Source organism: Natrix helvetica (assembly GCF_964273705.1).
Source record: "Natrix helvetica genome assembly, chromosome: 1".
In the NCBI taxonomy this organism is placed as follows: domain Eukaryota; kingdom Metazoa; phylum Chordata; class Lepidosauria; order Squamata; family Natricidae; genus Natrix; species Natrix helvetica.
Window position 1 is genome coordinate 203,700,651 of NC_138548.1, and position 23,074 is coordinate 203,723,724.

Sequence of the window (23,074 nt, forward strand, 5' to 3'; positions counted from 1 at the left end):
CGAAAGTGATAATGGAATTATACTTGGATTTTATACTGTAATGTTTAATCTGATTGAATTTAGTAATAGAATTAATATGCTGATTGTAATCAATTATATACCAATGCATTATATATAAATGTATACTATGGGTATGGAGGGAGGGGCGCCTTTCACATTTTGCAACTGCCAAAATTTGTAGACCTGTCCATTTACCCTTTTCCCTATAAATGTTGAAAACCCAATAAAATTTTATTATTAAAAAAAAAAAAAAAACTTTCTGTGTCTTATACTCTGGTACGTCTTATATTCTGAAAAATACGGTAGTTTGGAGAAAACTGGCAAAACAACCTTCTTTGAGTCAATATTTAATAACAGTAAATATAATGGGGCATTGTTTTCATTTTGCCCACACAACCTGAGCAAGAAAGGGACAAAAAGCAAGCTGGAATAAATGCCTAGCCAAGTCCTCTCCTTCCACCTCTATTCTGGCTGCCTGACAGACCCAAGATAGCCAAGTGATAATCACAGTCTTCGGAGGGTCTACTAAGTTCTCATATTGTGTCCAGGGATGGGTTGTTTTTTTTTGCGGCACTAACAAAAAATAGCCTTCTATTTTATTCCACTAAGCATACACATACAGCAGGGGTCCCCAATCCCCAAGCTGCAGACCCTCTGGGAACCAGGCCACCAAAGTGGGGGGCAAGCACATAAAGATTCATTTCTGCCTGTGCGGGATTTAGGTTGTGCAAAAAAAAAACCACCACCATCTTCGCTATCTAAACCACCGAAGCCGCTGGCGGTCCACAGAACCAAAAAGGTTGGGGACCCTTGGTGTACAGAATATATCCAACTCCCAACTCATATATAACCAACACCACTCCCCAATGTACCTGTAACATATGAAACAAGTTGGTCATGGATGCACTTACTGCATTACTGCTTCATGCCAACTCCCAAAGGGCAATGGACAGCAGCCAAAATTCCTCTTCAGAAAATCTTTGACTTGAGCTAGATTATGCAGTGTTTCTAATGTAGGGTTAGGGCTAGGGCTATTCTTTGGAGGATCTGGGGCATGGATCTAGCAGTTGTCTGAAACTCATCTTCATCCAGGATTTTGAAACAGCTACAGAAGGCGTTCATGCAATCCCAAGAGCAATTGCAGCTGCTTTAAGGAGCTGCAAACAGGTGCCATGTTTGTGTTATATGCACCTCACACCACCTTTTGTGTTTAAATCAGAAAGGCAGCACTGCACTCTTAATGAGAAAATCCAGAGTGCCTGGAGGTTGTAATGCTGGCCCTGCTTGACGTTTAAGGAAGATGTATAAGGAAGATTTATTTTATTTTGTTATTTAAATGACTTATAGAACCACCCATCTCATAGCAGAGGCTCTGGGCGGAGTACAAAGGTTAAAATCAACACAACATATAATCTATGATGATGAGAAGATGGCTACCCCTGTAATGGTAATTATAAGATTTTACAGAGCTGTAGCTATTTTGTGCTTTGTTCAGTGCGAAGTTCTTTACTTTGACAGGATTTTTTTAAAAAAATCTAACAGAGCTGTCATTCCAAACAGTCAAGAGCTGTACAAAAAGACAAGCAATCAGTACTCTTAGCAAAGTTCCTACCATCAGAGGAAAAGCTTGGCCTGATGTTGTTTTTAAAGGGTCATAATTCTGATCTTTGGCAGAATTTTATGCCAAGAAAGACTGAGCCCTATACCAATTATGGAAATTAGGAAGAGATAGAAAAAGTTGCTTATTTAGCATAATTTATTACTCTACCCAAGATGAGGGTCAACAAAGTACAAAAAGGAATTAAGGTGCCTACAGAGACCCATCTTTCCCTTCCAAGTGTTTGCAGTGTTACTCAAGCATTGCTGAAGTCTACCTTCACAAGGCAGAAGAAAGAAGAACCAAATCATCTTTTATATTCAAGGGGGAGACATAGAAGGTGGGGATGAATAAAAACTGAAAGGGCAGGAATCCTAAAATACTTCTAAATGTGTAATCGAATCCACAAAAAGCAAAACAAGGTAAATGAATCTGGGTGTACCCCAAAGGGGGGAAATGTATACTTCAATAATTAAATCCCATTACATAGATCAAAGGGCACTCCCAAACACATTTAAACTTAAGTAAATCTTAATAATTCAAAGAAGACTTATTCCCGATACAGATGTATAAAAACTGCAGCCTGACATATTTGCAGGACAATTAAGGAACAGTGATAGTCTCTTTAAGATTTTGTTCAGCAGTTAAGAACATGGGAGTTAAGCCTTGAGGGAAGAAAATGTGTCTTTAAGTTTTATTAGCATGGAGGATGACATGTAGATATAACACCGGCTTAAACCCAGTGTCAACTCATAAAGTTGCCATGGTGCCAAGTTTAAAATCCATACATTAGGCAGCGCAGCCGTGGGAAAATGGCAGTATCCCATCAACTGTTCCTCATTTGAATGCAGGAGAAGTTGTCCCATAGGTACTGGAAGGATAAAACATAAATACCATCACAACCAATGAAGAATGATAAGACAGAACAACTACAAGCATTGGATTGAACAGTGGAGATGGTCATGAGACACCAGAATCAAAGATGGTCCATCAATACAGTCTATGCAGATTTAATCAGAAATAAGACCTACTGGACTCAATAAGACTCGTTCCCCAGACAGGTTATTCAGTGAAAGAATAACACGGGAATCAAAAATCTGAATGCAATAGTATAATGTTTTCCATTCTCTTGTGTTTTTTATTTCATGCATTCAAAACATTCCAAGTTGGCTCATTTACCTGCATGTAGTACAGCTCTTTTACCTTGTGGACATCTTTTCTGCAGGTGCTTTTGTCATAGTGTGCTGGGATCTGCCTCGCATGGGTAACTAAAGTAGTTAAAGAGTGACAATCTGGTACCATTTTGAATTACAGCTCTCCTGATTCCTAAACATAAGCTGTATTGGTGTAGGACATACTATTGAAAATATCTGGAACGCTGTATTGCAACTCTAAGAAATAACTGATGACTACATTCTGATACTGCTTAGAGTTTATTCAATAACAAGCCACATTGAAGGGTACCTAAAACCCACTGACCAGTAAAAGCCATTAAACAAAAATAAAGTTATTAACTTAAGAGTGTAAGTAAAGAAGTCCTAAAATATTAAAAAGCGGGAAAGAAAGGTTTCATTGCAACCAAGCCTTCCCAAGTCCCTTGTCTTCCAAAAACTGACTGAGCAGCTAAGATATCAATGCAGTTCTCTCTGCAGTTCCCTGGGACCTGGCCCAAATGCCAAGTCCACTGAGTGCCAAAAACCAATCATCCATGCTTCAGTTGGCAGGGAAAGAAATAAGTTGGAAGGGGAAAGCCATCTTAACACAGAACTAAGTACCCACAAATTCTGTAGCACCCTAATGAGCACGCCAGACAGACAAAAACATTTTCCTCAAAGATTCAGGAGCCAAATGAGGACAAGCAAACTAAGAAAGACAAGGCAGCAGCTAAGTTGTCAGGTCCAACAAAATAAATAGTAAAACAGGTTGACAAGAAGGAAATCTGGCCTTCTAATAAATTCTAGGTTACTTACAGGGAACAAACCTAGAAAGATCCAGCTAGGCCCACTCCCTTTTTTCAGGCTTCTGCACCAAATGTCTCCAGGGGTAATCTGGACAGCAGCTGCCCCAAAGCAATTCCCCTCAGAACAACCCTGATCCATGCCAACCTTCCAGCATCGTCATAAGAACCATTTACTTACCCACACATTTTTAGTTGCAGACGCAGCGCTGCGTGAAGAGAGGAGATGGAAGCCCCCCTCCCCATTACATCATCAGACCTGTGAGGCAGAAGGTGATAGCATCAGATCTGGAGGTGGGAAGTGAGAAAATGATCTCCCTTCCAGTCTGACCAAGAACAGCTGGAATTCCAGAACAGAGATCAGCTCACATCAGTTTGTCCTCCTTTGGAATTCAATTTCTTCTCTCTTTTTCCTAGCCAGAAAGCATGCTGATCCCCATTACATTCTTTCCACACACATTTCTGCACATGGTTTCCGGGGGAGAAGGAAAGGAAGAGCACACAATCCTTTTCCATGTATATAAGTGTAAAGGGAGAGGGGGGAGGGAACACTAATTCTCTAGGAAAGACATACATCCAGTTCTAATCATCTCTCCAATATTGTGCAAAGACAATCTATATGATACAACCAATGAAATGCAACTTAACCACTTAGAATTACTTTTAAGACCAGAAGGGCAAAGATGTCTCACCTCCAAGAGACAGTAGTTACGTATATGTATCCGTGATGATGATTAGAGAGAGAGAAAAAGGCAATTTGAGAAGTCAATCTGAGTATAAAGCAAAGAACAAGAGGATGTCCCTAAAAAAAGAGAAGGAGTGAAAGATTCACTCAGCAAGTTGAAACACCTCTAAGAAAAGGACATCTAACCCTGAATCATCCAGTCACAGAATGAATATTAAATATCTGGACTGAAACTCAAAAAGGCCAAAGACAATGAAAAACTTGAACAAAAAGGAAGACTTTAGGGCCTGGCAGTTAATTGGGAGAGGTAGAGGCAGGGAGTCAATAATACAGATGGGACATGAAGTGGTGAAGACTCAAGATCCATTAAGTCCAACCCTACTTTTCCTAATTTCAGCCCTAAGGTATGCAAGATACACCAGGCTTCAAACCTTAACTGAAGGGGTGGATCCCAGGGACTTTGTAGAAAGAACATGAAACCAGGGAAGGAAGATTAAGAAGAAAGTCTGGACCTCTAATATCCTGAGCTAAAACAGCTTGCCTTTGGGCCAAAGGATCTGATTCATGCAGCTCTATTGAGGAAGCGTTTAGAAATAGACTGGAGATAAATATGGAATAGAAACAGCTGAAAAACAGATCAACGTAGAGTCATAGACCCTACTTTTCCCTAATGAAAGAGCAAGAAAAGACAGCAAATATTTTGAACGGGAATTCAGTAATTCAGTAAAGCACAGTATTAGGAGATTGGGAGTGTTTAGGCCAGTAAAGAATTAAAGAAAGGTCAACTAGACCGCTTGCACGATCAGATCTGTTGTATGAAAACGGGCGATCCAACCTAAAAGCTGGGAGAAAAATCCCTGGGGGGGGAAGAGATTCGGAACAAGGGATCAAAGGTCCTGCTGGATTCCACGACCCCCCATCCCCCCGCACAAATCTCTCCTCGGTAAAGAACTGTCTCTTACCTTGGCGGCGGTTATTGCTATTGCGAGTCCCAGTAATCCTCGGCCATGGCTGCCAGCATGGGCCGCCTCTGAACTCGGCACCCCTCAACCACCCATGGTCACCCCCCAAGCCCGGGTCTGCTCGACTCCTCCCTCCCAGCTCCAAAGAACCACCCCCAACCCAGCCGCCTCCCACCCTACGACTGACCAACGCCAACCCCCTGGCTGGGCTTAACTCTCCCCTCCCCTTTGGATCGTACCATTCCCTGTTAACATGGGTAAAACCACCAGAAAAGCTGGAGGCCTTGCACAATTCATGTTACCCCACACTTAAAGAAGGGAAGGGAAGAAACGGAACCAACACTTCAGTCATTTTCAGAAATAGAGAGTTTTAGGAATCTGTGCGAGAACAATAAAGTATCTCCCCCACTTTCATTTCATGTGGTAGAATCCCAGCCTTCTTATTTTCCCGAGCTGGGGGGGAGGGATCTCCCCTTAATAAAAACATCGATCTTTTCTTCTGTATTTTGATGAAACTTTTTAACTTTCTGCAATCCGTTTGCAATAAATCTCAGTCGCCGTGCATGACAACTTTCAGGTGCTCGGTAGACGTTAACGGGCTGGCCTATCCCCCATGTGCATCACAATGGTACATTCCTCATCTCTTCCCCCCCCCCTCCCAAGTAACCGTTCCTCTTAATGATTAGCAGACGTTGCCTCACCAGCGTTCGCTGGTTAGAGGGGGGGATGCTTTTAGTTTCGAAAAACCGATAGTGGCAACTTATATTCAAATCTCTTGGTTTCTAAGTCGGGACCCCGCAAATCAGTCGAGATGCATCAGGGTTACCAGTATGTAAACCCAAAACTACTATTCCAGGCTTAAGCGAAACTACTTTATTAGCTGCAGAAGAATGGATTGCACGACAACCAATCGACGTCATATTAATTAGTTACGTATAAGACAGTAGTGATGAGTTAAATGAAGCAGATTAGACTCTGTTATTTATTGGTGATGGGGTGGCGGAGAGGTTTACATTGGTAATTTTTTGTGCTCTCTCAAGCGATTAAAGTGAACCGAGCCACCTTAAAACATAGCGCGCAGCGGTCGGAGCAGCAGAATGTGGAACGCCCGTCTAAAATTTCGGGTCATTGTTTGAACATTCCAAGCTCTTCCTGAAATCTGAGAACAATGAAGGAAAGACCGAGAATAAAGCCGTGACTTAGCTCGCTTGAGATCCACGGCGGTTTCGGCCGCGGAATTCGCAAACTGGATGCTTCTTTCCTACCCTAATCCTAGAGGGAAAAAGCAATGGACTTTTTATTACTTCTTTTTCCTTCCTTCCGTGCTTCCTTCCACTAATCGGTGGCTTTTGTTTCCTGGCCGATTTTATACTGCTTTGCAACACAAATTGGTGTCCTCAAATTGTGTTGTTGTTTTTTTTGTGTTGCAAGCCGCCTGAACGTTAAGCATATTAAGAGGTTTTGAAGTGTTGCCATTATGTTTTGCATTGCCTGCTTTCTAGTAGTTTGCCGTAATTAATCTCCACTTTTTTAAATTGCTGGGGTTAGAGGAGGATCTAAGAAGGGAGAGAGAAAACGTATTTTCTTTTTTGCAGCCTCAGGTGAATAGCTAATGCGCTATACTTGTATGGCATTAAGCCTTGCTTCTGGGCCTTCTCCTGGCTAGTTAAGTGAGCCAGGAAGGATTACAGACGAATCATATTCCCTTGCTTTGCCACACTGCCCATAACCTTGATAATGTGAGAAGAAGGGAACTTAATCAGAGCCATGGTGTTGCTCTGCGGAGTTTTTCAGAAACCCATTAGGCCCAAAAAGGCTGCTGTCATAGTAACAACACTAAAGACACAATAACCAGTTAAGTCAGTGATGGCAAACCTTTACGGCACAGAGTGCCCAAACCAGAATGTGCATGCACATGTGGGCCCTGGAAACTCGGAAGACCAGCTGACCGGTATGCACATACAGTCTTCTGGTATCCGACACGCATATGCGCGTCGGCCAGCTGGTCTTTGCATGTGCCGGAGTGCCGGAAACCTGAAGATCAGGTGGGTGGTGCGCATGCACACACCGGAAACCAGAAGAGCAGCTGGCGATTGTGCATGCCCACAGAGAGGGCTCTGTGTGCCACATCTGGCACGTGTGCCATAGGTTCACCATCACGGAGTTAGGTCATAGTCACCATTCTAAAGGCTGTTATTTCCCAAAACAACTTGCCCTCCAGCCAAGGGTCCCAGAGTGAAAAAGCTTGGATGAAAAAGAGCAAACTGGAATCCACAGAGATAACGGCAGGATTTGTTTGTCTAATCTCTCACAATACTTAATACAGAAATCCAATTAAAATGATAATTTACAAATATCGCCTTTTTGCTCAGCAAAGGCGAGCTAACTTACCCATAACATTGTCAGAATGCTTTTATCTTTAATAAGCTTATATTTAGCAGAAATCTGCCTTTTTGTGACTATTGTGTGTCCTGAACCCTATGTTAGAGAACAAGTAGACACATTTTCCAAGTACAGTTTGTCCTCGACTTACAACCACAAGTGAGCCCAAAATGTCTGTTGTTAGGTGAGATATTTGAGTTTTGTCCCATTTTATGACCTTTCTTGCTATAGCTAAGTGAATCACTGATATTGATAAGTTAGTAGCTTGGTTGTTAAGTTAATCTAGCTTCCCGATTGACTTTGCTTGTCAGAAATGTGCAAAAAGTGATAATATGACCTTGGGACACGGCAAGTCATAAGTATGAACCAATTGCCAAGCATCTGAATTTTGATCACATGATCATGGGGATGCTGCAAAAATCATCACTGTGAAAAACAGTGAGAAAGAGAAATTTATATTGTGTTGGGAGGAGAGGGGCTACAATACGAGTAATTTACTTTAAGACGGGGGGAGGGGAGGGGGCAAAGTATTTGGTATAATATTTGAATGTGAATTTTTGCGGGGGGGGTTGGGGGGGCATAGCATTTGTATGAGATTTACATTGTATGGCGGGGGGGTGAAAAGGGGGAAAATCTGTTTGTACAAAACTCTTTTAATAAAAAAAAAAAACCTCAAGTCACTTTTCGGTGCCGTAACTTCGAATTATCACTAAGTGAACTGTTGGAAGTCGAGGATTACTGTACTATCTTCAAATAACTTGCAGAATGTTATCCCCCTCTGCCATGTTTTTCTAGACCAGTGTTTTTTTAAATTTAGGACATCTTTCCACTTTTAAAAATTGAGGATCCCAAAACAGTTTGTGCTTGTATGATTTATATTTATCAATATTTGTTATGTTAAAATTGATACATTTGCTACTGCTTCTCACTGTTGTTTGATTTTAATACTGTATTTCTCAATGCAGCCTGGCAAACAATTTTGATTTCATGGACCTCAGAGAGAGCTTTGGGGACCCCCAAGGGGGTCTTAAGACCACACTTTATAAAGCACTACTGTAAAGTTAACTAAAGTTATGTTTAGTCCATCCATAGGAAATTTAGTTTATAACCCCCTGATCCATCCCCATTTCCTTTTTTTGCATCTTAACTTTTCTTGAAATATAGTACCCAGAATTGGACACAGTATGAGAGACAGGTATGAGCAGTGCAAAATGGGATAAAATTATTCCTTTCTCATTGGGGGAAAAGATATATTTCCTTCAATTTAGCCATTTGCCTTTTTGGCAGTCATATTACACTGCTAACTCACTTTTAGTTTGTGATCAGTTCAGGTCGAAGATCATTTTCCCAATGATGGGGAAATGGGCTTAACCAAATACTCCCTATCCTATCCTTGTACATTTGTTTCCCCAATCTATATACTACTTTTTACTAAAATCTCTATACTAATAAAACTCTTGTTCAGGTAACCTTTAACTGGATGAAACCGTGCATCACAGGGCAACAATTTCTGAACCAAAGTACCTCAAATGGGCTAACTTATAGAATGTGTCCAAAATCTGGGAACCATTAACCCCTTTGGCAACCGTTATAAAACATTTTGTGACATAAAAATTAAAATGTCATAAAACATTTCCTGTGCTGATGTTTGACAGTGATGTATATAGTTCAACTTGGGCTATTTTCAAGGCCTATACTCTACATTTCCGAACATATTCCAAGTTTCCCAGTGAAAACAGTACATTAGAAATTCTGTCATAGTTGGCACAGTGAGGAATGTAGTAAGGAAATATCTCTGAAAGCATGAAAGTTGTAATGGGTTGTCTGGTTATTTTTGTTATATTAGCCCATTGCAATGTCACAGTCATGGAGCCTTAGATCTAGCCTACAAAGACCTTCAAACACCACTTTACTAATAACATGAAAAATATTTCGTCCGCATGTTTGGTGATGCTGCTATATCCTTGTATTCAAAGAAGACAAAACAATTGTGATACTACTATTGGGGGCTGTGACAAACTTATTCTACAGAAGGTTTTGTTTTTTTTTTGCCTGGAAAAGTAGGATGTAAAATAGGCAAAAATGCAGGGCTGTGTAGATTTTCAATCGTTCACTTTTTAAGCAAAGTCACCAAGCATACAGGCCAGCCTCAGCTCGAGATATTATTTTTTTAATATGTTGATTGTCATCCTTTTCAAACTGGCTTTAGGCCTGTGAATTTTGCTGGAAATAATTTAAATTGCTTGGAGAAAGATAGGATTCGTAACATATTGTTATGCCGGCCAAGTCCTTTTTGCATGGTGGACCCAGAGGAATTCTTGCTCAAACCTTGGCTATTGTTTTATATGTCAGCCTCTTTCAGCTTACTACGTTCCAGATGGGCTAAATTATAACTTCCAGAATTTCTAGCCATTGGTATGCAGTCCTTGATGAAGGCCTGGGTTTTTTAAAGTTCTGTTTTCTCTAGGGCTTTAGTGTTTATGGCTGTTTTATTATATTTGTTATCACTATCAACATTTTTAAATTAAATTCTCATTTTAGGCAAGTCAGAAAGGCCGAAATAAACAACATATGAATCGATATGACTTTCTTCTCCACTCTTTATTATTCTTTTAATAAATTAAAAACTAAATCCCTCAATTGATGCAGATGTTTTATTGCTGCCATTTTGACCTGACCAATGCCAGCTTTCCCATAAAGCAGGAGGGAAAGGATCCTAATTCATTTTGGAATCCTACCTGCCTAAGGACTAAATAAATCAGAAGAGGGGTGAACAGGGAACAGATGGAGAAAGTCATTTTTCTGCCTCCTGGTAGCAAGCTTGCTGTGATCAATCTTCTGCCAAGATTGTCAGCTGTAAATATTTCAATGATGGTGGTGTATGAAAAGAGCTCGGATGGCATCTCGATTCCATGCTTGCTCACATGCGTGTTCATATTGTGAGTTTTCATTTGAGATTTCGGAGCCAAGGGCACCGAGGAAAAGCTGCTTTTGTTTCATAAATAAGGATCAAGGCTTAGTAACAAATTTTCAAACGCCCTGGAACTAGAGCTCCCAGATTCAGGCTGCAGAAATCCAGCTAGCAGTAAGGAGTTAGTACATTCTGACCTTTTTTTTGTCATCCAGTGGCTGTTCAGATGTTTGCAGTCTAAATTTCATATTTTTACCAGGAACCATCGCATATCTGCTCATTTCTTTCAGTCATTGGCTACCAAAATTACAAGGCACTTAGAGCAAAGGACAACATAAAGTCATTGAGTTCCATAAGAGGCTATTTGTTAGGGTTTATGGATCCTAAATTGCAAAATATCTGGAGAACATCAGATTGAATGAGTTGTATTACAACTGATTATAATTTAGAGCAGCACTTCCCAAATTTTTCCTTCATTACCCAAAACCACCTCTGAAAATCCATTTTGCCCAATGTAGGTAAAACACTTAAGTCAATTTAAATATTCCTGTTGTGATTGGGTAATGGGTTCATGTGTCATTACCTAAAGAAAAACCGCTTCAATCCAATTGGGTAATTTACCAATTTCGGAATCGTTAGTTTAAGAGCGTTGGGTAAACCCAACTTGTATTAGACAATGAAAACAGCAAACATATCCAGCTCTAGATCTAGTAGACTGCTTTTTCTCTCCTCCTTTTTCAAAACCACATAAGCAAAGGCTGAAACCTGCTTTAGCTGAGATAACAATTTTATTTATTAGCTATGTTATACAGGTAGTCCTCAACTTATGACCACAATGGAATCCAAAATTTGTCGCTAAGTGACACATGTTAGTGAGTTTTGCCCTATTTTCTTGCAATAGTTGTTAAGTGAATCACTGCAATTGTTAAGTTGTTAACATGTTTGTTAAATGACAAAGTCCACATTGACTTTGTCAGAAAATTGCAAAAAGTGGGACACTAACACTCATAAATATGAGTCATTTGCCAAGTGTCTGAATTTTGGTGACATAACCATGGGATGCTGCAACAGTCATTAAGTCAGAAAAATGGTCATGTCACTTTTTTTTGTGCCGTTGTACCTTTGAATGATCACTACACAAACTGTTGTAAGTCAAAAAAACATCTGTATAATAAGGCCAAAATGTAGTTGCCTGGTTTTGAACACGCTAGCTGTGTTTGTATTACGTGTTTAAGGTAAAGGTGAAGGTTCTCCCGCACATGCGTGCTAGTCGTTCCCGGCTCTAAGGGGGGGGTGCTCATCTCCATTTCAAAGCAGAAGAACCAGCACTGTCCAAAGACGTCTCCGTGGTCCTGTGGCCAGCATGACTAAATGCCAAAGGTGCATGGAATGCAGTTACCTTCCCACCAAAGGTGGTCCCTGTGTTTCTACTTGTATTTTTTATGTGCTTTCGAGCTCCTAGATGTGCAGAAGCTGAGACAAGTAATGGGAGCTCACTCCATTACGCGGCGCTAGGGATTTGAACTGTTGAACTGCCGACCTTCTGATCGACAAGCTCAGTGTCTTAGCCACCATGCATAACCATGCTTAATTGATCTAATTTCCTTGGTTCATGTGTGACATGCTGAATTAGAAATTAACCAAGAACTGGAATAATATGTATATTTATATTAAGGTAAAATGTGATTGGTTATATTGTTATTCACTAGGTCAAACTCAATTTTATTGAGAGCTGCATCAGGGTTGTGTTTGACCTCGGGGGTCCAGGGTGGGCATGGCAGGCTCGATGTCATTCATGTCAGGGGTCCCTTTGGTGGCCCGGCGCTCTGCCAGTGAAAACGGGCTCTTGAGCTCCATTTTTGACTGCAATGGCATCCTGCAACCCTCTGCCAGAGCCGGGAGGGCTCCATTTTTGCTGGCACAGGCACCACAGGCCACTCCTTCATTGTTTCCAGGGAGACCCCACAAACCTGATTTAAAAACCCTGCAGGCTGGATGCAGCCAGTGGACCTTGAGTTTGACACCCCTGCACTATGTTGTACAAAGCCCATTTTGTTGCAGGCACAGCAAATGCAGTTAGTTTATGATGCTACATATGTTTCCTAAACCATGTCTTGCTTCTCTCTCTGCCCTAAGCAACAGCAAAATGTGTTTCCTTGCCACACAGCAGGTTGGGTAGTCCCTATCAAATAAAGCCAATTTTAGTCAAGAGGACACCTGCCAGGGTTTGCCTATCTTGTTGCCTAGCACTGCAGTTACTACAGCTGGAAGAAAAAGGGTAAGCAACAGGTGTGGGTGTCATGCACACTCTTCCCAGGGTCTCACCAGCCTAAAGAGAGATACATTGTCTTTGAAGGTCTTGGGGATGGGAAGCAGAGATGGTATTCTTCCAGTCTGCCCCAGTTCGGGCGAACAGGTAGCGTGGCAGCAGGTGGTTCCACCCACCCACCCAGATGCTATCACAGACACTATGCGCAGAAACACCGCACATAAGTGAAGCAAGTGCGCACACAAGCACGTTCCCGGTTCTGAACCAGTAGCGAAGATTAGAGGAAACCATTACTGATGGGAAGTCAATGGTTTACAAGAATATAAAATTTCCAGATGACCCAGGATTAAGAAAATAAAGATTATTCTAACACTTTTACAATCACTCTCTGCTTTTCACAGCAACATAAGTCTGCAGGTAAAGCAGCTCTTAAAGTCACAGGATTTCCCGGGAGCCATTCTGCTTCATATCCCATGCTTAGAATTAAGGAACAAAATGGTTGGGCAGCTATATCAAAAGGAATTCTTCCCGAGGAAATATTCGTCACATAAAACATTAGCTGCATTTCTTGGATACAGTAGTTGACCTTGGCCAAATGAAGCATGGGACTGCCATATAGCTTGCAATGCCATACTGTAGTTTGTCTTGTTTAGGAGGGTGGGACGGACATATTGGGGTTTATAATTCACAGTTCATTATATGCAAACTCAGCTAATTGTAGTTTACATTAAACCATAAAAAACCTGGCTAGTTTTACCAACTTCCTTTTAAAACATATTTTTTTTAATTTAAAAAGTTTACCAAACTAGTTTATAAAACCCTGGCAAAATAATCAGATGATTCAAAAAGATATGGCAGGCCATAAATTTGGACAGTTTGAAGAAGGAATCGGACATCTACATTATCAATAAAGCCATCAAAGAATTGCATACATAAAAATGGCTTTGTATGCTGTGTTCTAGACAATGAATCAGATTACTCATGAGAAAAACATGAGTGCAATCAAAGGATTTGACTCACCAGGTTTTTGATTTAATCCTTGAGCCTGTTTTATGTTCAGTGCAGCCATTTAAGCCAATGGACATTCTTTCATTTAAAAAAAAAGCATATTGTATGAGGTTCTGATTCACCCAGGATTCCTTTTCAGGTAAGATCAAGTCCTCCTAGGTTGATGCAAATTATAGCTTTCAGACAATTAACAGGAAGAGGCATAATTAGATTAGCTCTGAGCAATTTAACAGCCCTCTGGGGTTATTTTAGACCTCTTTTGCCTGGCAGGATTATGTTAAGGTTTCTGTACTTAGCTTCTTGAAAATTATGATTTAGTCACACAATTTCCATAAGCAACACCACTCCTCCTTCCTTTTTAAAAATAGTTTTTATTAAGAAAGTATTCAACAGAATGAAAACAATGCAAATTATGAACTGAAGAGAAAAAATGGTAAAAGTAATAAGAATGTTTTTCTTTTCTTTTCTATTTCTTTTTCACAAAGTAATAAGTGGCCTTCAAACTTCTTAAAAGCAGCTACAAGCACATTTATAAAGGTAATCCTCAATTTACAAGCGGAGACTGAGTTCAGATAGCCTCCTGACCCACTCGCCTAAGAGTCTGGGAGTACTTCTTTTGCCCCTTTGTTTATAATTGAAGGGAAGCAAGAGAGTATGCTTCCCTTTCCAGCCTTCCTTGAGGTCACCTGCTGAGTAGTAGCACACCTCGGTCAGCAGCTGGTCAGCTACACCCAGTCAGTGTGGGCTCATCTGCCAGACTGAAAATGGGCAATTGGTTTTCTCTTGAACTATAGGAACCACCCTGGAAGACTGCATCTTAACCCACTGCTTTGAGGTGTAGGAAGTTAAAACCCATCCCTCTCCCAGAAGAATGAAATATCCTAGGAAATATTGAAAAGGCAGAATATTATATTTTCCTGGATATGAAAAGGGAGAAACATGTTTTAAAGACAAAGTAGTTCCCTGCAGCTTCCTGCCCATCCCCCTTTGTCAATGGGCCATTAAGATGCCCAAGCCAGTCTATTCTAAATAATAAAGAGTTCTCCCTGTCAGCTCCAGGGTGATGGGATTAAGGCATGATAGTATTAGCCCTTTACCCAACTCACCACAAGGCATCTGAGAACTCAACCAAACTTGAGACTCAAAACACAGCCTAGAGAGTTGCCCCTGCGTGGCCCCATGGGAGTCTGACAACCAATCAGAATACATTTTCTTACACAGGAACAGGAAACAGAGAGGTGAGGCCGAACAGAGAGTATAAAGCCAGGAACTTTCAGCATCTTGTCCTCTCTTCTTCTTCTTCACCCAACATTGAAGCATGTGATCACCTTTTCTGTTCAGGACTCAAGCCATGTGGTCCATCCATCATTAAACCAACTTTCCAAGCAGCCGCCATGTCTCCAGTGTCTTTTTCCCCAGAAGGACATTTCTTCCAACAGCGCTTATTATGCCCTGGAAACACCTTTCCAAAAATGTTGGCTGCTCAGCTTTTGAATGGGTGCCACTGAGCCAGCTGATGGCATAGGTAATTGAGGTCATCTGTAAGACATACATACAGAAGAAGATCTTTATTCATTCATCGCATTAGAGCCATGGTGACACAGTGGTTAGAGTGCAGTAGTGCAGGCTACTTCAGCTGACTGCCTATTGACTGCAATTTGACAGTTGGAATCCCATCAGGGTCAAGGTTGACTCAGCCTTCCATTCTTCGGAGGTCAGTAAAATGAGCAGCCAGATTGTTGGAGACAATATGCTGATTCTGTAAACCGCTTAGACAAGGCCGTAAAGCACTGTGAAATGGTATATATGTAAGTCTAAGTGCTATTGCAATTGCTATCTCTGCATCAGCCCTACCATGTTTGTTAGATAGCCATGGCATGGCTATCTTATTTCCTGTCCTGTGTCCCCACCCCACCCCCAGCCATTGAAACAAAATGGCTAGAAACCTCTTACCTTGGACAGCTGTTGTTTGGCACTGTCCAAGATGAAATGGTTGCCACTCAGCTAGTCAGTGGCACAACTCATTCAATTTATTTGAAAGACAAAAGGAACAAGGATTTTAGTCATTCCTAATATATTCTTTTACTGTGTTATGATTGCTGGAAAACATTCACCTTCAAAAAGAGAAGACGAAGCATTAAAAGGGTGCCATCCTGCCAGCTGAGTGGACAGTTCATTTACGTCGTCTGTAAGACACAATAGAAAGCAAGTCCATTAGTCCATCATTTCTGGAACAGCCCAAATAATATTTTTATCCAGGGTTATTCTTACCTTTGAGCTGCCCAAAAGAGTATGGCTGCCACCCAGCTAGCAGGGCACACAAGTTGTCTATATCTGTAAGAGACACAAAAAAGGAGCTAGGTCATTAGTATTTCATCCCCTGAGATGCTTTAGAGATGCCTCAACCCATTGGTTTTCTTCTGACTTTCTTTCCACCATGGCTTCCCTTGGCTTTTCTTTTACAGCCCATCCCCAAATCTTCTATTCTCCCCAGCTCTCCTCTTAATGAAACTATTTCCCTCTGACTAAGTCTTCTGGAGAAACAAGGGATTCCTTCAATGGGTGAGATGGCCCAATTTCTACCTGTCATGTTGGAAGAATTGACTTTCCAAAACTACGAGTAATACTGGCACTATCTCCTATCGAGTCAGTGTCCGGTAAAGATGGTCAGTAAAAGTGGAATCATTTAAAAGTGTTTATTCCTGTCCCTACGGTAACCCTGGACATTCTGAGATGCAAAGAGAATTTTCAGAGTAGAAGCTGATGATGAAACGTGATGTCACTGCAGAAGCCAAGGAGCACATCAACAATGGCTATCAAGAGCTAAGCCTGGGAGGAAAGAAAATGTCCAGTCCTTCTGACCACCCACCTTCCCTTGTAGCCAATCATCACTTTCAGAGATATGGGAAATAGCTTTCATTTGGGCAGTAGATGACTTCTTTCTTCTTGAATAAAGTTTTCCTGAATGGCCAAAAGTTAGAAATCCTCACTCTGTTCCAGCTGTGCGGAAACAAGGAGCTGGTAACCCCATAGCTGTAATGTTTTTAAACCTTCTTCATGGCTAAAGTGCTATAAAGAGTTTATACCAGGGAAGAGATGTATAAAAGTCAACATCGGGGATCAGTTTCGCTGTCATGCAAGAGAGGCCTAAGTGACAAAGTCCTCAGTCCAACATCCATTGATGGTTTGGTGATTATATCACTGCCCTACATTTCAGGACTATCACAAAAAAATATGGAACCCAAAATGTTTGGCTTTCTAGGTCCACTCGTATGTAGATCTTTGGATGTTGGCAAAATCCAAAGCTTGCTAGATGGCCTTCCAGCCAGCTATGCCCACGATAGAATATAAATTGTGATGCTAAAGGCACAGTTGCCCATCTGCTGTAATTCAAATCCTGTTTCTGCGAAGACTAGGAAGGAGGACAAGCAGAGCTCTGGTTGATTCTAGGTGGACTGGTGAAGGCTAAACATGAACTATCCCTGAAAAATTGAGATGAAGGGATAATCAGGAAGATACTAGATTGTGCAGAAATGGATAGATTGATATTGAGAATTAAACAGAAAGAAGTAGAATGTTATCAAACATGGAATTTATTTTACCAATGGTTGGAAAAAAGGGGTGGAGATTAAGAATGTAAATTTGTATTGTTAAACAAACTACTCAGACAACATGATGTTTATTAAGCACTAACATGTATTTAATAGAAAATCAATAAAATAATAATAATAACCTATCCCTGAAAAATCTCAGGGAAGCATATTGTGTAGTGATGAAGGCCAAAAACACCCGACACCACCTTGGAAGTGTGCAGTAAGTACCTGCTACAAAATGACAATGATGGCAACCAAGCGATGGCTATTTGGTCAGATAGGAGATGACATTGCATTGTTAGAGATCCCCAACACCCACTTTATGATCTGTTTCTGTGGGAGAAGGTTTTGAAGTATTTCTAGCAGGACTATCAGATTCTGCAACAGCTTTGTTCCCTAGGCCATCTGCCTGGTAAACGCGCAAGATTTGTTTTTCTTACCATAAACATGTATACATCTGAACTAGACTATGTTGTTTCTCCGTGTCATATATGTGGGTATATGGATAATTTTGTATTTATCTTGTCATCAGAGGTGGTTATCCTTTGAGAGCTGTATGCCACAAAATTTCATTTTTAATGTATGCTGGTTAGTGTACATTCAAAGTGACAATGAAGTTTTCTATTCTATTCTATTCTATTCATTCCAATAGCCTATCTTATCCTACCCTGTCCTGTCCTAGCGTATCCTATCCTTCATTCCAATATCTATTCTATTTTATTCTATTCTATTCATTCCAATAGCCTATCTTATCCTACCCTGTCCTGTCCTAGCGTATCCTATCCTTCATTCCAATATCTATTCTATTTTATTCTATTCTATTCTTCATTCCAATATTTATTCTACTCTATTCCTGTTCTGTTCTGTTCTGTTCTATTCTATTTTATTCTATCTATTCTATTCTTCATTCCAATATCCTGTCCTGTCCTATCCTATCCTTCATTCCAATATCTATTCTAGTCTAGTCTAGTCTAGTCTATTCCATTCTAGTCTAGTCTAGTCTAGTCTAGTCTAGTCTATGTGGTTAAAGGCTTATTGGTGAAATTGAATCTGATCAGAGGACATATTTGGATGGAGACCATAGCATACCACGCCAGTGAGGGGGTGCTAAGATATACGACAATTAATAGCTGGAGCAGTGAAGGGTTGGACAGCGAGTAACAGCACACAGTTATAACCAATTGGCTGGAGAGAGCCAGCCACTGAATGAGGGAATCTGACCTGTAATTTGGTTGCTGTGAGAGTAAAGGGGGAAGTGTCCTTGTTTCCCGCCATTTTCCTATGTGCTGTGTGTGGTCTGTGATTTACCTCATGATGTTCCTGTCATGTTGATTTACCTGATGATGCTTCTGTTTGTCTCCTGTATATATATTTATTTACATGAAATTGCCAATTTGTGTCAATGTCTCTGAATCCATTTGAACACCGGCTGCGCAATTCCCTGACAAATCTGATCAGAGGACATATTTGGATGGAGACCATATCACACCACACCAGTGAGGAGGTCCTCATTGTTAAAGCTTCCCCTGCAAAGGCTCTTTGCTGCCAATTCACAACCTTCCCACCTCATGGTCCATTCCACACATGAACGTGTCACCTGAACAGGTACATCCCTTAAGTAATCCAACCAAAACTGAAAAGCTACACACCCAAAGCACCAACTGAACTTTGTCTTCATGAAGCCAATGCTACAGATACAGAAATGAGGATTGATTAGAAAGTCTTTTGAACAGTACATCAACCGCATCTCATCTTTTGAGATGGAAAAACTCAAAAGGTTAAAGGAACCTGCACATGTTGTGGTCCAAGAGAAACAGCTGTGCATCTTGTCCCGTGTTCACAATAGCCCCATAGTTTGTGACAAGGAAGGGATGGATGAGGAGAGCATAGGTGGCAGAAGAACCAATGCCTCTGTTCCCATGAACATCAGCCACTTGTTTGAGCAGGCAAAATTAAAAGGTGTATTGGCATCATTTTTGAAACCTTTTACCCAATATTAGGAGTACAGACTAGATAAAACAGATTTCACAGAAGTTGTGAGTGCTCCATTACTGGAGGTTTTTTAAGAAAAGATTGGACAACCAATTGGACAACCATTTAAATATGAGCCAGCAGTGTGCAGCAGCTGCCAAAAAAGCCAACACAGTTCTAGGCTGCATCAACAGAGGGATAGAATCAAGATCACGTGAAGTGTTAATACCACTTTATAATGCCTTGGTAAGACCACACTTGGAATACAGTTAGAACAATTAATCAGTGGAACAGCTTGCCTCCAGAAGTTGTGAATGCCCCAACACTGGAAGTTTTTAAGAAGATGTTGGATAGCCATTTGTCTGAAACGGTATAGGGTTTCCTGTCTAGGCAGGGGGTTGGGCTAGAAGACCTCCAAGGTCCCTTCCAACTGTGTTATTCTATTCTATTCTATTGTCTGGAATGATATAAGGTCTCCTGCTCAGCAGGAAGTTGGACTATCGAAGACCTCCAAGGTCCCTTCCAATTCTGCTCTTCTGTTGTTGCTGTTGTTGTTATTGAGAGAAAAAGAAAATTACTAGCCTAGAAACCTGTTGATCCTTACTTAAATTTGACTTTGATTTAAGATATTTTGTATCTGATTATTATGTTTCATTTATCTCCCCACCCTTACCTTTAGCCTAATGATGAAATTCAGCACAAACTTTGTATTTAGGGAGTGTCATGGCATCACCTTTTGCAACCTGACAAGCAAAGTCAATGTGGCAAGAAAAGTCGTAAAATGGGGTAAAAGTCACTTATCAACTTAAATTTTGGGCTCAATCATGGTTGTAACTCGAGGATTAGTTGTCGGTCATTTTTTCCAAGGCTATCATAACTTTGAATCATTGTTAAATTATTGTAAATTGAGGACTACCTGTATTTTACCTTCTCTAAGGTTACAGCATAATTTTCTACTTTCCATAATCTACCCTTTCTAAGCATAAAATCCATAAATCAGTTTTTTCCCCCCGGGGAAAACATGCATAAGGGGTTTCCATTCATTAACCATTGTAATTGTTAATCTAAGCAAACAGTTTTGCCATCTCTGCTAATTCCAACATCTTCATTCCTCTGTTGTGGATATTTCAGTCTTTCTATTTTTGCACATATTACACATCTGGCAGCAGTGATCATATATAAAAAAAATCTCCCATGGCACTTCTCTAATTGTCCATTAGCTCTGCCCAAAAAACTTCTGATTTCAGCTGAATATTAATCTTTAAAAAAGTTGTATTGTGTTGACCCAACATTTTCTGCTTCTTTCACAAGACTCCCAGACATGATAAAATGACCATGTTGGCCACCTTTCCAATATAAATTTGAAGTATCTTTTATACATTCCCGATAATTTTTATGGAACTATATACCAACAGTACATAATTTTATAAACATTCTCTTTTAAATTATAACGTAGTATGAATTTCAATCTTTTTAACCACATGTTTTCCCACCATCTCAACATTACATTATCACAAAAGTTCTTAGCCCATTTTATCATGCCAGCTTTCAATCATTCTTTGTTTCAAATTTAATGTACAAAAATGTGTACATTTTAATCAATTACATAATCAGCTTCAAATTCTGTCTTTTTCTGCTCAGTTCCAGATGCCCTATTATCTGCTTTAAATCTTTCTTTTTAACTGTCTGCAAAAACCATATCCTCTGCAACGAGTTGCTCTTTTGGTTTCATCTTTGATCCTTCTCGTTCTTGTTCTTGCATCTTCCAACAGGTTAACTACCGTAATTATTTTTGTCTGCTGTTTCCTTCTCCTGAAAAAGACGTGCCCATGCCCTTAAAACCAGGATATTCAAGAGGGGCATCTTTTTATTTTGGGAGGCTTCTGATGGATTATTGCTTATGAAAGGCACAAGATGTTGCCAGGAGCTTTTCTTTTTTTAAAGAGCGAGAAATAGAATAGCAAGCAGTCATAAAACAAACCATGCCAAAGGAATATCTTTAAACTAAACGGCATTCTAGAGGGGGGGGGGGGAATCTTTCTCCTGGAAGGCCAAAGGAAAAAACTGCAGAAATTAACAGGTCTGTCAACAACACGTTTTAAAAAATGAAAAATGAAAGGTATGTATAATGCCACGATTGTCCAAAGTTCCTAGGTAAAAGGTTGCAAACTAAAAAAACAAATGAAATTAAGATTCACATGACAGATGCCTTTTGACTTTTCTCTTTAGCTGCCATTTCTCTAAAATCTATGCAGCGCTTCTGTTTTCCGATATGTGTCCGGCAAATTCAGAAAATTAATCTTATACAAATGCATCACAATCCGATTAGGATTTGGCTCCTTAATAAGTAAAAATCAATATGCTAAGAAAAGTATCAAGGAAGTCTGCTCATATGCAAAATATACTCCCATAAAACAGCTTTCCCACAACATGTGATTTGCCTGTTTTGGACTATTCTTCCCATAAATGTTTACCACAATCTTTGAGAGCCAGTTGGTGTAGTGGTCAGGCCTCACACTACAACTCAGGAAACTGTGAGTGGGTGATTTTTGGCCAGTCTCTCTTTCTCAGCTATAGAAAGCAGGCAAGCGATTAGTCCAAGCTGCCAGAAGGACCCAGGACTGATTCAAAGGCATATATAATGATGAGTACCTAATATATAAATAAATATAAATATATAATACAAAATGTATTATAAATATATTATATAAACAACATCTGGGGCGTCACTGAACTACCATTGGCATTGACAAAATCACCCCGTCAATTGCAAAAGGCAGCTTTACTTGGCACAGATAAAAGGTATCCTGCAACGATACCTTTAATCCTATTCAGCAACATCTGCCTGTCCCAGATCCTTTGAAAGAGTTAATAGGTAGACAAAAATGCCAAATCCAGTCTGAACATCTGACTGTGTGACAAGCATAATGATGACGATGATGACAAAAATGACCATCAGTCAATTGCAAAAGACAGTTTCATATGGAACAGCTTACATCCTGTGACAGTTCCTTCTGTCAAGCAACATCTGCCTATCCCAGGTTCTTGAGGAGGACTCATTAGGTGGGTAACAATGCAAACTCATCTGATTGTGCACCTAACCATAATCATTTTTGACCACTGGAAATGAAATGTAAATACCTGGAGATGAATAAAAACACGTGGAATTGGAGTGGGCTACAGTATATCTTCCGTAGAGCAGAGGTCTTCAAACTTGGCCACTTTAAGACTTGTGGACTTTAACTCGCAGAATTCTCCAGCCAGCTCTGCTAGAATGGACACCACCAGCAAGGGAGGTTGGGAGGCATAACTTAACAATGTCAGGAAGCCATCAGCAGTTTCATTCAAAATGGGCTTTATATAAGGCATATCATATGCTCATCTTACTTTCTAATTTGCACTGTAATCTTCAGAGTGTCAAGTAATCTTACTCTAGGCTGGTTATATTTTATGAATGTTGCATTAAACAATATTTTCTTATGCAGTATTGACTTTTTTAAATATTGTAAAAAAAAGGGCGTTGAGTTGAAGGGGTGATGTGTAAAAATATAAATAAGAGTGCACAGAAAATGGAAATTTCTGGATAAATAGCACTATGGCAAGCTTTTTCCAAATTACTTAGGGCAGGATTTACAAAAGCACAGAACCTAACCAAAATTTTTCATGTAAGCTCATTTAAAATTAATATCCTCCAACTTGGCAGAAAGGCAAAAAAATATTGTTCCAAAAGTAATCTTTC

The 23,074-nt window shown here is 40.2% G+C and overlaps 1 protein-coding gene and 1 long non-coding RNA gene across 5 annotated transcripts in view; both read right to left on the reverse strand.

Moving 5' to 3' along the window:
- The window catches only part of CDK16 (cyclin dependent kinase 16), a 96,167-nt gene extending 81,168 nt beyond the window's left edge, over window positions 1-14,999 (reverse strand). For 2 of the 4 annotated variants that reach the window (XM_081938028.1, XM_081938027.1), the window contains exon 1: window positions 3,736-3,756. In XM_081938028.1, the coding sequence (XP_081794154.1) occupies window positions 3,736-3,743 (8 nt within the window). In that variant the 5' untranslated portion in view covers window positions 3,744-3,756. Of the gene's footprint in view, window positions 1-3,735; window positions 3,757-5,201; window positions 5,339-14,988 lie in introns of those variants that run through there. The other 2 variants (XM_081938032.1, XM_081938029.1) reach the window with 2 other exon arrangements.
- A 262-nt stretch (window positions 15,000-15,261) lies between these two features.
- Window positions 15,262-16,092, reverse strand: LOC309385062. The gene is made up of 3 exons (XR_014174155.1): window positions 16,043-16,092; window positions 15,886-15,957; window positions 15,262-15,310 (listed from the first exon to the last, which is right to left on the reverse strand). It is a non-coding gene; the product is annotated as an uncharacterized lncRNA (long non-coding RNA).
- Window positions 16,093-23,074: the final 6,982 nt, after the last annotated feature.